Source organism: Anas platyrhynchos, chromosome 4, assembly GCF_047663525.1.
Source record: "Anas platyrhynchos isolate ZD024472 breed Pekin duck chromosome 4, IASCAAS_PekinDuck_T2T, whole genome shotgun sequence".
NCBI classification, from domain to species: Eukaryota; Metazoa; Chordata; class Aves; order Anseriformes; family Anatidae; genus Anas; species Anas platyrhynchos.
In genome coordinates, this window is record NC_092590.1 from 56,093,593 (window position 1) to 56,106,690 (window position 13,098).

General features: G+C 38.3%; 1 protein-coding gene across 4 annotated transcripts in view; it reads left to right on the forward strand.

Moving 5' to 3' along the window:
* RFC1 (replication factor C subunit 1) overlaps positions 1 to 13,098 on the forward strand; it is a 43,001-nt gene that overhangs the window by 21,187 nt on the left and 8,716 nt on the right. For all 4 annotated transcript variants that reach the window (NM_001310384.1, XM_072036736.1, XM_072036737.1 and 1 more), the window contains 12 exon segments: positions 934 to 1,166; positions 1,909 to 1,983; positions 3,655 to 3,732; positions 5,236 to 5,320; positions 5,411 to 5,691; positions 6,641 to 6,748; positions 7,310 to 7,489; positions 8,065 to 8,169; positions 9,367 to 9,763; positions 10,673 to 10,782; positions 12,225 to 12,339; positions 12,721 to 12,809. In NM_001310384.1, the coding sequence (NP_001297313.1) occupies positions 934 to 1,166; positions 1,909 to 1,983; positions 3,655 to 3,732; positions 5,236 to 5,320; positions 5,411 to 5,691; positions 6,641 to 6,748; positions 7,310 to 7,489; positions 8,065 to 8,169; positions 9,367 to 9,763; positions 10,673 to 10,782; positions 12,225 to 12,339; positions 12,721 to 12,809 (1,856 nt within the window).

Sequence of the window (13,098 nt, forward strand, 5' to 3'; positions counted from 1 at the left end):
AGGTTGGATATTAGGAAGAACTTTACTGAAAGGGTTGTGAGGCATTGGAACAGGCTACCCAGGGCAGTGGTGGAGTCACCATCCCTGGAGGTCTTTAAAAGACGTTTAGATGTAGAGCTTAGTGATATGGTTTAGTGGAGGACTTGTTAGCGTTAGGACAGAGGTTGGACTCGATGATCTTGAGGTCTCTTCCAACCTAGACAATTCTGTGATTCTGTAAAAGGGGCAAAGCAGAAACATTTTGACACCGTTATTTTACTAACACATTCATAAGGTATGAGCAGTACTTTACGAATAACTGAGTAACTGCTGTCCTGTAAACGGATGCAAGAAGCTACCATGTGGGCTCTTTGTAAATACAATGTTGTAATATTTTTTTTCCCTGCTTGATAGTACAATGTTGAGGGATTAAGAGTATGTAAGTGTACAAAGCATGCATTATCTGTTCTATTAGTGAATACTACAAAGTAATAAAATATATGTGAAATGCAAAACTATACTTTTTATTTGAAGGTTGTGCTATGCATTTGGATGCTGTGTTGGTAAAGGAAAGAGTTCAAATTTCAGTGACGTAGATTTCTGTTACATCCTTATGTAAGGATGCCCTTTCTTACATAAGAAGGGAAGGCATTCTTTGCAAACCTTTCTAAATGAGAGGTAGTGCATTTATACAAGTAGCAGACTTCTGTCTCTCTATTTTAGCACTCAATTTATTCAGACCTAGCTGTGCTATTTAGATGCTAAATATTATGTTATGGAACTTTACTTTTTTTTTTTTCTTATTCTTTCTTTCTCCAAATCAACTTCTAAACACCTGTACTGTTTTATTAAGGTCTTTGTTAATGGAATCTGCCCAAAATATTTCTCTTGACATAAGAACTAAGAATTGTAAGAACCATCTACCGGAATTAATAAAATATTATTCATGTTTAGATGATGATGATGACTTTGTCAATAAGAGAATTTCCCTGAAACCAAAGGAGAATGGGGCATCAGCCATCAGTTGCCCAGGATCAACAACGGTGAAAAAGGAAGATGTAAAACCACGAGCTAAACCCAAGCCATTATCTCCAGTGAAGCTGACGCCCACCTCAGCTCTCGATTACTTTGGGACAAGTAGTGTCCAGCGATCAGAAAAGAAACTGGTAGCAAGTAAAAGGAAGGAAGTGAGTACTGATGAGGTTCCTTTAGGTTACTTGTGTGTTTGATAGCAGAACAAAATAGCCAACTTAATAACTTTAAGAACCTTCTTAGCTGCTTGTCCTATTGAATGTTACTCTTTCATAACCACTCAGGTGTGAGGTCAGTTTTGATGGTATGTAACAAGCATATTAAATCCTCAAAGACTATTGCAGAGTAAAACTTCCATGTTTGAGAAGGAAGTACAAAATCAAAAGTAGTATTTTCTTTATTACTTTTTCCCATATGATTTTCCTTAGAATTTTTACACAGTCTTCTAGGAGGAGTGAGTGGATGGGGTAGCTTATAGCTCGGGGGGAGGAGTTGTGCAGAGGGTAGAGGTAGCATGTTGTTTTCCAAAGCTTTATGGCATATATATTCATGGAATAACAGAGCACCAAATAAAGCATGGAGGAAGTTCAAAATTCACAATGTAGCTTTTGTCTCTGTCAAGCTGGCTAGCTGTGGTAGCATCAGAGATGTTCAGAATTCTTTGAAAAAACAACATCTAGGTGATGTGGCTTTGTTTTGAATAGTAAAATCTCTTGAAAGCAACCCTGGTTAATAGTGTATAGGTTAAAGAGCTAGGAATAAAATGCTGCATGTCTAATTACCTGTCCTTTTCTAGAAGTACACAAAATGAGTTGCACAGGTTAAATTATTACAGTTTACACAATATTGGAGAAACTGAACTGTTTACGCTCTTTTTCTTTCCCCTCTTAAATATAGCCCTCGCAAAGCAGGGACAGCACAGTGGACGATGAAGCCATTGCTAGGCAACTGCAGCTTGAAGAAGATTCAGAGGTAACAGCTGTATACATTTGTTGCTGCATTCCAGAAGCAATTTGTTTAACTTAAAATTGTTTTTAAGAAATTAAGATGGACTTTCCATTTATGCTATATATAAAAATAAATATGTTCATGTAATCTGTATACTTGAACTCTTCCACATGTGTACAAACACAGTCACACAGTTATTTTTACAGATGTTATTTCAGCAAGGTAAATAGAACCATGTCTCACCTAACTTATTTTCCGTCTGTGCAGACTATCTCTACCTATGCAGTTGATGTTGTTGAGAATAGTTTTGCTTTTCACTTTTTGCTTCTTCATGTTTTTTTTTCTATTCCCTCAGATGAAAAACTAAAAACTACTGTCACCAGTTGTCATCTAAGTTTTCTTGTAGTTGAGAAAAATGTGAATGACCCATACCTCATTTGTGGTGAGGCGCTATCACAGATTGCCCAGAGAATCTGTGGATGCCTCATCCGTCGCTGGGGGTGTTTGAGGCCAGGCTGGATGAGGCCCTGGGCAACACCTCTGGTGAGAGGTGTTCCTGCCCAGGGCAGGGGGTTGAAACTGGGTGATCTTTAAGGTCCCTTCCAACTGGAGCCACTCTGATTCTGTGATACATGTGTACCTCACATGCCTGTTTGAATAGGTGCTAATGCGGGAGACGGGTATACTTGTCATACATGGTTCCTTCACTCTGGGAAAATCGACTCATTTCCAATTGGTAATATTGAGCATCCTTTGAAATAAACATCACAGGTGCAAAATACGGTCTTATCCTTGACCTCCCCAGAGGTCAATATTTATTGACAGCAATGCATGTTGTATTAAGGAAGAGAGAGGTTTTCCCCCAAAAGGCCGTGTTGGGTAGAAGAGTTTACGTGAACATCAATTGTCACTGTATATGCCACAGCATCATGTTAGGTGAAACAGAAATGAAAATAAACTGGACTTTGTTTTGTACAATTTAATAAGTAGCTTTCTTAGACTCTATGTGCAGTATTTGAGTATTTGTTCTTGATGGCTCTTTCTGTCAAAGAAAATCAATTAAGTAAATATCAATATTAAAAGCTTACAATACGTTTTAATTAAATTCCATGAAGTAAACAAAATAAGAGCAGAGCTAACAGCAGTAGTTAACTACTCTGAAATTGCCACATTATTTTTTTTATAATTTTAGTAATAAAGAGTAAAACTCATTATTGAGACATCATAATACTTAACAGCCTTTGTTCCAACTTTTCTGTTGGGACGATTGTCGAAAGTTATTTGGAAGCTAACAGGTTGCATCTCAATGCAAGCTGGTGGTTGTGAGATGCTGTCTTCAAGTTTTGATCACCCTTTAAAATGGAAAGGATGCACAGCAATAAAATTATGAAGGGACAGAAATTGTCTTTAAAAACAGATTGTTTAGGCCTATTCCTATTAATGTTTCTAGTGCAACATAGCCAAACTCTCTTTGCATGAGAGTTGTGTCTGTCATTTTTGGAGAGAAAAAGTCATTCTGCAGTGTTGCCTTCAGAAGTTTATTTGCATCTGGTAGGATAATTTTTTTTTTCCAGCTATGTGCTATCTTATCTTAGATAACTGGTTTGTCTTGAACAGCAAATAGTTATTAAAATATAGTAGTATTAAAACTTACTCAGACGTTATTCTAAAACTTCTTATTTTCCCTCATTACAGCTGGAGAGACAGTTGCATGAAGATGAAGAATTTGCTAAGACTTTGGCCATGTTGGATGAAACACCACAGAAGAAAAAGGTTGCATTCTTTATTTTCTAGAAACTGCATTGGCAATTGTGTTATGTAGACACCTGATCTGTGTCTAAAGTCACGAGGCTTCCATACAGATGCCTTAAAAACAGCAAGAAGGTGTTTTCATGAAAAGAACATGCTCAATTTTATATAGTTTTCTCTTGGATTTTCTCCACACAGTAAATTGTTTCATTTCTAATAAGACTACAGACATTACTTTATTTCTGTGCAATTTATCTTGAAATGTAAATATAAGTTATAGTTCTAATTACCCACTGACAATTATGTTGAAGTTATATCGAAATTGTTTTGTTGTCTTTGTTTTCACTGTTGCTCATTATCTTATCAAATATGTACTTGAATACAAATATTTAGGTAAATCAGGTATGAAAAGATTTTTAAATTTTACAAGGCTCCAGATCATAATATTATAGTTTCTAAGAATGCAGCTTTTGTGATGGTGTCATTTATATAACCAGAATCCACTATACTGAGTCAAATGTCCCCCATTATTTAGTTGCAGTGAATGAAAGCATATACCTAAAGACGCATGAGAATGGTTTGAGTAATAGAATGCTTCTCCTTTAAACTTCACATTCTCCAGCCATTCCCAGTTCACTAACTTGATCCAGGCTTGATTTTTATATATTTAGGAGCTCACAAGATTCTTTTTACAGTGGGCAGTTACCCACAACATACTGAGATTTGCTGTTGAACCAATTGCAAATCTGAGGGAATGTATGTACAACAGAGCATCAGAGAAATTGGCAGTTGGAATGGTGTGGCTGTGGCAGAATGGAGCATATTCTGTAGGTTACTTTTTGCTTGAAGTTCCACATTCATCTTGACTCATCTCAAATGAGTGGACTGCCTGTCTGTGTAATACCTGAAGTGAAGTGAGGTGCTGAAAACTGATGCCTTGGATCAGTTATGACTCCACTGTTTCAGGAGGACCAGATCAAGTGAAGTGAGCCAAAGGCACGAGTTGGTGAAAAATAATGGGAGAAAAATGAAGGAGGAGAATACTTCCCTTTGTCAGAGCAAGCAGGGATTTTAGGTTTTTAACTCTAAACTCAGTGGTGTGAGTTTCCCCAGTTTCCATAGCTTGTGCTGTAAGGCACAAGACTACTTCTGGCACAGTGAAATATTTGTTAGGTTGTACATCAAAGCTATTATAATTTAGGATTGCTAATTTGAATATAGCAAACATTAGTACTTCTAGATTATTCAGTAAACTGGTTAGAATTGATCCTTAATGTAACCTGGAAGTTTGTCTGGTGTTTGAAATGGGGAATAATTATGCACATAATTATTGCCCACATTTGATAGAGTTTGTATTCTGACTTGTGGTAGGGATCAGTGTGTGTCTCTTTTTTGTAGGTGTGTCATTGAGCCTGATGTACTTATTTATGGACTGGAGTACTTAACAGAAGGGAAACCTAACAGATCTGGACTTTATGGTAACATGGGACATGGCATCTCTGACTTTGGCATTGTTTGTTCACTTAGGCTCGGAGGGATTCAGAAGAGCAGACAGTACTGAGCATCAAGAGCAGTCCTAACGTGACAGAGGGATACAAGCAATCTCAGAGAGGTAGGATGCTAATATTACAGATTTGATGAAATGTTCTCAATTTTCAATTGGATACATTCTTATGTATGTGCTCTTCTCTACTGTTTAAAGTGAAAGGAACAAACTCTGCAGGTGAAGCAAAACAAACTAAATCTGAAAACTCAAAAGGGTCCCATTTACCCCCACAATCAACTGATAGTAAACTAGCAGAAAAGTCAACTGATAAGACCTTGCCTTTGAAGCCTACCTCTAAGCTTGTGGCTCTGAAACGAAAAGAAGAGATTGCTGAAAAGGAAAGAGGTACTCAAAGTTCAGTATCAAAAGAAAAACCTCAGGGAAAAGAAGAGAAGAAAACACCAAAGAAAGAGAAAATTTCTCCGAAGAAGGCTGAGGTAGGAGCTATCCATTGGTATTTAGTTAGCTTGGTAGAGTTTGCAGTAAAACAGTTTTCAGTTGTTATTGTTTATATATCACTGTTGTCACCTAGTACTTTGTTTGAATCTTCTAGGTGACTTTCAGATCTTACCAGAATTCAAGTTCCTAGCAATTGTAGAAATGTAGGAAAGAAATTATCTGGAAAAATATAAATTGAATGCATCAAGGAACTGAGAGTTCATTAATGCTCACTAAGGTGTGCATGTACACTGAAAAATGAATTCACTGCCCTTTCACATTTAACTTCTCTGAAAATTTGTAGAATGCAGGAATTCTGCTACTTGACTAGTGAGTAAAACTTACGTGAGCTTAGGTGACCTTGTGAATGCCATACTGCTGTTAAAAATCAATACCACTATCATTCTTTTTTTCTTGTCCCATTTCCAATTTCATGTTTCTGAAGTATATTTCTCTATATTTCTACATAATACGTTAACAATAACTTAGTGTTCTCTTAACTGTCTGACTCAGTCACTAAAATCAGTGAACATATTCTAGCTGTTACTGGCCACTTAAAAATGTACTTTTAAATTTTAAATACAAAATAGCACATTTATTTGACATTTAAATAACAGTTGTAATTGGGAGGGAGTGCCTGCGACTGTTCCTGATGAGCTTTAAACAGATTTTTACAAATAAAAAGCTTAGATTTCTTAAGTAGAAATACTAAAAGGAGATTTTACAGAAATGTAGATCTTACCAATACCTGATCATCATTCAGGAATCAAATAGGATGTGAATTGAAAGCAACAATTTATTAATAAAGTGACTGTGTATATGCAGAATGCAGATAAATGTACTGAGGATATGTACCATATATATGGTACATTGGTACATATATACCACTACATATGTATATGTACAATATATATACCATGTATTTATCTATTTTTTCTTTTGCCCAAGTCTGTAAGTCCTGAGGACTCTGAAAAGAAGCGAAACAATTATCAAGCCTACCGAAGCTTCCTTAATCGCGAGGGTCCAAAAGCTCTGGGTTCCAAAGAGATACCTCAAGTAAGTTTGGCTACAGTAGAATTTCTGCGTGTAGCAGTGGTGTACATCGTAGACTTCCCTCCAGTTCTTAAAAGTGATCTAGCAAGTATTAACTAAACTATTTAAAAACTGGCGTATATATAATCTCTTTTTTTTTCCAAATAGAAAGTATATATTGGGGAAAAAAGCTAAACTGGAGTGCAAAACAGTGACTATATGAAAGGAAATATACTGATAAATGAAACTCTACCTGGTTTATAAAGCCATTATGATGGAAAATAGTTACTGGTCTTGAAGTTTGAAGTCAGTAAGTTTGTCAGTCCTTTAACACTGTGCTTTAAGCACAGCATGTTAGTCATAGGTACGATAGGGACAGGTAAACTGTGAAGTTTCATTGGCAGCTACTCCTTTTAATAGTTTTCGAACTTCTACTGCTACTATCTATATTCAGGCAGGTTAGGCTCATTTTTAAAGTTGCATTGAGCACTTGACATGGTAGAAGTTTAAAAAGGTTTGTGGTGAAAGGAGTAGGTGTAGAATTGCATCAGTTAATGGCATTTTCTACCATGCTATGGTTCTCAGGGAGCTGAAAACTGCTTGGAAGGCCTGACATTCGTAATTACAGGAGTTCTGGAGTCTATTGAAAGAGATGAGGCCAAATCTCTGATTGAACGTTATGGAGGAAAAGTAACTGGGAATGTCAGCAAGAAGACAAACTACCTGGTTATGGGACGAGACTGTGGCCAATCTAAATGTGAAAAGGTGAGTAGTGTTGTGCCTGAGCTAAGCAGAAGTGAAAATGTGAATTTTGTATATTACTGTATTGATTTCCAGTTTCTCCTCTTAAAGGGAGTGCTACAAATAAATTTTATGTTAAAAAGGAAAAGTTAGCTAGTACAGTTTAGGCCTTTGTTTTATGTTATTTATGCCATAAATATAGTAATGAAACTGTGACGGGGAGGTTCAGGCTGGGAATCAGAAAAAGGTTCTTCATAGAGAGGGTGGTCGGGCCCTGGGACAGGCTCCCCAGGGCAGTGGTCACAGTACTGAGCCTGTTGGAGTTAAAGAAGTGCTTGGGCAGTGCTATCAGACATGGGATCTGATTTTTGGGTGGTTCTGAGGGGATCCAGGAGTTGGACTTGATGATGCTTGTGGGTCCTTTCCAAGTTAGGATTTTATATGATTCTATATAATACATACACACTTTAACAACAGCAACACAACCAAAACAGCTTTTTGTTGCTCTTATTTTGTGTTCCTAAACATAACCTTTACTGGAAAGGACTTTGAAGTGAATTACGTAGATCTCGTTTACCTCTTAATTCTTATTTCCCTAGGCATCTGCTTTAGGGACAAAAATTATTGATGAAGATGGCCTATTTGACCTTGTTCGAACTATGCCAGGCAAGAAGTCCAAATACGAGCTGGCAGCTGAATCAGAGGTTTGTGCGTTTGTTATAAACTTAGTTGTGTGTCACGTGTTGTTCCCCAAATTGCAGGGAGCTTTGATCTCTTGTTCCGTGGACAGCAATCCAATGATTGTCAGTTTGACCTACTAGGTTAAAAGTATTGGAAATGAAAAAATTTACTCAGGCTTTAAGGGTTCTGCTTTGGAGAGGTAAGGTTTATTCTAATCTTTTTGCATTTTTAGGTATCTGACCGAGGGGGGGTAATCGTATCTTCTTAGATTAGGCTTCAGTTTTAAACACTGAGCCTTTGTTTATTCTTTGATACGTGGTACCTGGAAAGGCCAATTAAAAACTCCTACTGTAAATATGGGACAGCTACTTGTAAACCATGTGTATAGATAATGGATTTAATCTTTATGTGGTACTTACTGTAAAAAAACGGTAATAAAGTTTTTATGCACAATTAAATCTAGCCTGTATTGGCTGATAAAATGTTATTAAAAATTCAGTTAGCTCTAGCATGCTTGATGTTCACTATAGATACTGCTTTGTTGTTTGTGATGCGGCTGTGGATTGTGTGTAGATACTATTGGTACCTTCAGGAAAAGCAACTCTAAGCCTGTACTAGCCAATTACTTTAATTCCCTTTTGAATCGCTTTGGGTTGAATACTTCCAGCTTATTTGTAAATGACAACTGTGATTCTCTTTAGCCAGTGTGTCTTTGGAGAGCACTTTATTTCTGGAACACGGGTTGTTCTGTTCCTGCTCCCTTCATCCTGCCACTGGCATTAAGTTGTGTTGTGTTTTTTTTTGTGCTCAAGCTTGGAAGTGTTGCTTTGAGAGCTGCACTTCTGCTTAATGCGTGTCTGATGGCCTGTTCTTTACACCTTGTCAGTCATCTGTTTTGGATTAGTTTGTTTAATGACATGTCAGGCTCAGTGAGTAAGGAGACGGCTGGAACTTTTATTCTTCTTGGAGTGCTCAGGATGTTTCCTGCCTCTTCTGTAGGCTGTGCTACAGAACCAGGTGACGTCATGTTTAACAGTGGCTTATTTTTCAAAGAACACTCTTTGATCTCCTCTTGGAAGTTTTTTTTTTTTTTAAATCAATACAGAAGATTTGTTACTTTTTTAAGCACTCTTGTGCATATGTGCAAACATAGCTTGTTTGTTTAATGTATTTTTTTTCTGGAAATTTTCTTTAATTTTCTTATCTTTTGTTTTCCTAAGGCAAAGAAAACAGAGTCGAGACATAAAAAGACACCACAGAAAACTGAAGCTAGCAGAAAGAGTTTTAGCCCCCTCAAAAGGGAAGCTGATATTAAAAAAAGAAATTCTACTCCTGAGAAGGGAGTTACCTTCAAATCTGTTAAGAAAGAAACTGCTGCCGTTCGAAAGCTTACAGACTTTAAACAGCAAGCAGTGGAGAAGAAAGAAGTCACAGAACCTAAGGGGAACTTGGTCTCTGAGAGTAATGAAAATGGAACAGAGAGATTGCTATGGGTGGATAAATACAAGCCCACATCTCTCAAGGCAATCATTGGACAGCAGGGTGAGCAAAGCTGTGCCAACAAACTTCTCCGATGGCTCCGAAACTGGCACAAGAATACCTCAGAAGATGGACAAGGTGACCAGCGCGGTTAACTTCTCTGCTCTTCCATGCCAGTCACGTTGCTTGGTTCCGTGTGCTGACACAGGTCCTTTGAGAGAGGGGAGCAACTCCAGACATCAGGAATGAGTTGAAAGTCAAGTGCATTTTTTAGCAGCAGTTGAGCCAAAGGGTTTTGTTGAAGCAGTTGCTCACTTATCCGCTCCGTTTTCCCCCTAAAACAGAACTGCAAACCATCTGAAGATAGGTTTTTTAGAATTGGGTGATACTTTCTTAAATGTGACTATTTCCAAAATAGACTAAAATAAGCTGGCAGTGTGTGTACATATATAGAGCATGTATGTGTATATATATGTTTATGTATAAATATAAAATACACATAATATGCCCTCACTCTGAATTATTTTTCAATGTGAGAAGTGCTGACCTGTGTACACATGGGGAAAAAGTGGGACAGCAGTACTTCTAGAGGGCTGTCCTCACATGTGGGGGAAGAGATGAATTGTTAAAGCCCTGGTTCTTTGTCAAGTAGCCACTGTCATGTGTAGTGCATAATCCTGTAGACAGGTTTTTTTGTGATAAAATAGCATACAAGCGTCACTGCCACCATAGTAGGTAGTGGTTTTTTTTTTTGTGGTGTATTTTTTTTTTTGTTCTTTGTTATGATGTGGGTGTGAGGAAATGGCTGGAATAGTTGTATTCCAGTAATATTTTTCAATTTAGAATCTCTGCAAGTTTTACCTAATGTGACCTAAACTGCTTTTCCCCATATGCTTAGGATGCAGATGTGCATGTATTTTTTTGACACTCATATCAATCCTTAAATGCAGAACTCCAGTAATCGTTGATGTCCCTAAAGATTTACATGACATGTGCAGATTATTTGGTAATATATATATAGATAAAATCTGGAATCTTCTTTTATAGCAAAGGCCAGCAAACTTGGAGGCAAAGATGATGGTATTAGCTCTAAAGCAGCATTACTTTCTGGTCCACCTGGAGTTGGTAAAACCACTACAGCTGCTTTAGTTTGTAAGGTAAGTTCACATTCAGAGTTGTTCCCAAGAGTATTTGTTTTGATTCTGATTTGTGTTGATTCTGTAGCTGGATGTGTACAGGTGGCAATCCCCTAAATTACCGAGTTCTGCTCCCAGCCTAGCTCCACCTGGTCATGAGGGCTGCAAGAGTGAGCAGGGGGCTGGAGCACCTCTCCTCTGAGGGCAGGCTGAGGGAGTTGGGGTTGTTCAGCCTGGAGGAGACAAGGCTCCAGGGAGACCTTATGGCTGCCTTCCACTACCAAAAGCACGCCTAAAGGAAAGTTCTGGAAGGACTTTCTCTGAGGGGGTGTGTGTAGGGATAGGATACGGAGTAATGGCCTTAAACTAAAAAGGGGTAGGCTTAGAGTAGGTAAAAGGAAGACATTCTTTACTTTGAGTTTCCTTGATTGTGATTTTTTTAATGCATCTAACAAAGATTTCCCAGACTGATTCAAATTCAAATGTCTCTTTAGGATGAAAGAAGTTGACCGGGCTGGGTGTCTGTTACTAAATCTGAATTTAGGAATTTGTGAACTTAGTGTTACACTGTGCTCAACTGTTTCATGAGAGTCAGCTGGGGGTTCCATACTGTAAAAATGCCCTTAAAGTTAAGCACTACTACTGACTTTGTAGATCATTTTGTTCTTAAGTGACTTGCAAGAACTCTCTTAAAATATGGAATTAAGAATTTCTCTGGCTAATACCGCACCTAGAGCTGGGTGTGCTGATTTGGTCTCATTTCTATGCTATCGTGGTATTTTTTTTGCCTTTAGTTTGCAACTTAGCTTGCTCACAGCTGCCTTGGGTCTCTCTGCAGAGCATTTCACTGTGCTCCCCATACACAACTGACAAAACTGGGTTATCCAGGCCCCAGGAACAAAGCTGTGTGCAGCACGCTGCTGCGGCACGGTGTGCCCCTGGCAGTAGAGTTTGCTGATAAAGGAGCAGCTGGGTTGAGGTCCTGAAGGGAGTGACAGCCAGCCCAGCCCTGCTGTGCAGTGGTCGGGCTGCTGGGGGAGCCATGTATTTTCTAGCTGTTAAATAGTTAAGTTTTTATTTCCATCAGCTTTGAGGCATGCAGCATGTTTCTTCTGACTCTGAACACAAGATTTCAGTATGTATCTGGAGATAGTACAGAACTTAGTCAGCCTCGGCTCATAGTTCTGTTAATCTTTCACAGCTAAATCTGTGCCTCTGACTTCTTTATGCAAAAAAAAAAAAAAAAATTGTGTTCTTTTGGGCACATCTCTTCCCTGTCCTGTTGTAAGTATTTTTGGAGTATGAGAGAATAGTAGTACAAAGGGAGAAAGAAATCAAAGCTGCAAATTAGATCTGGAAATGCTGTTAGAAGAACTTTCTTCAACTCTCAAAATGCTGTTTCTAATTGAGTATGCTTACACTCTTCTCACTGATCTGTTCTCATTTTTGTGTGTCTGAACTAGGAACTGGGGTATAGCTACGTGGAGCTGAATGCCAGTGACACTCGGAGTAAGAACAGTCTAAAGGAAGTAGTTGCTGAATCGCTTAACAACACCAGCATCAAAGACTTCTGTTCTGGTATGTTTGTTTGAAGGAGGATTCTTGTACTAAGGGTGTGGTTACGGGAGGGACAGAGCTTCCTTCCTGCACAGCAGTGTTAGGAAGAGCATCAGAGAATCAGTTATTAATCAGCCCAAACTACTAAGGAGCTCTGCAGTTGCTCTTGTGATGCATGGGGTTTAACTCTTGGAAGAAATGCAATGCCAGCTCTGTTCTGTGAACACAAATTCTGTATCAGCAAGTGGTAGAACGAGAACAAAAGGTTCATCAATGCTTCAGTTGTGTGGGTTGGGCTCACATCAGTATGAAGGGTGGGGTAAAACTCTGAGCAAGCCCCTGTTTTATTCCTGTGGAAATAAAATATTGCAATCTCATTCTCTTGTCCACGTTCATTTTCAGGCACATCCTCATCAGTTAGCGGGAAACATGTATTGATCATGGATGAAGTGGATGGTATGGCAGGCAATGAAGACAGAGGAGGGATTCAGGTAAAACTGCTACAGTTACTGGCTATGCCATTGCTGAGAGTGCACACCATATTTCATGCCAATCTACTGTCCTTAGCCTGTGGTCTGTAGATTCTCCAGAGTACCTATTTTAGAAGTTTGTTCTTCAGACTTCAGAAGTCTGAAAGAACTATGGAGTGGTAGAGGTGGAGAAAAGACGTTGTTTTGTTTTGTTTGCTTTTAAAAACAGAAGGGGGAAAAAAAAAACACCCTTTAGTAACAAACTCAAGAGTTTCCATTGCAGATGTTTATTTCTGGACAGGTGAATTTG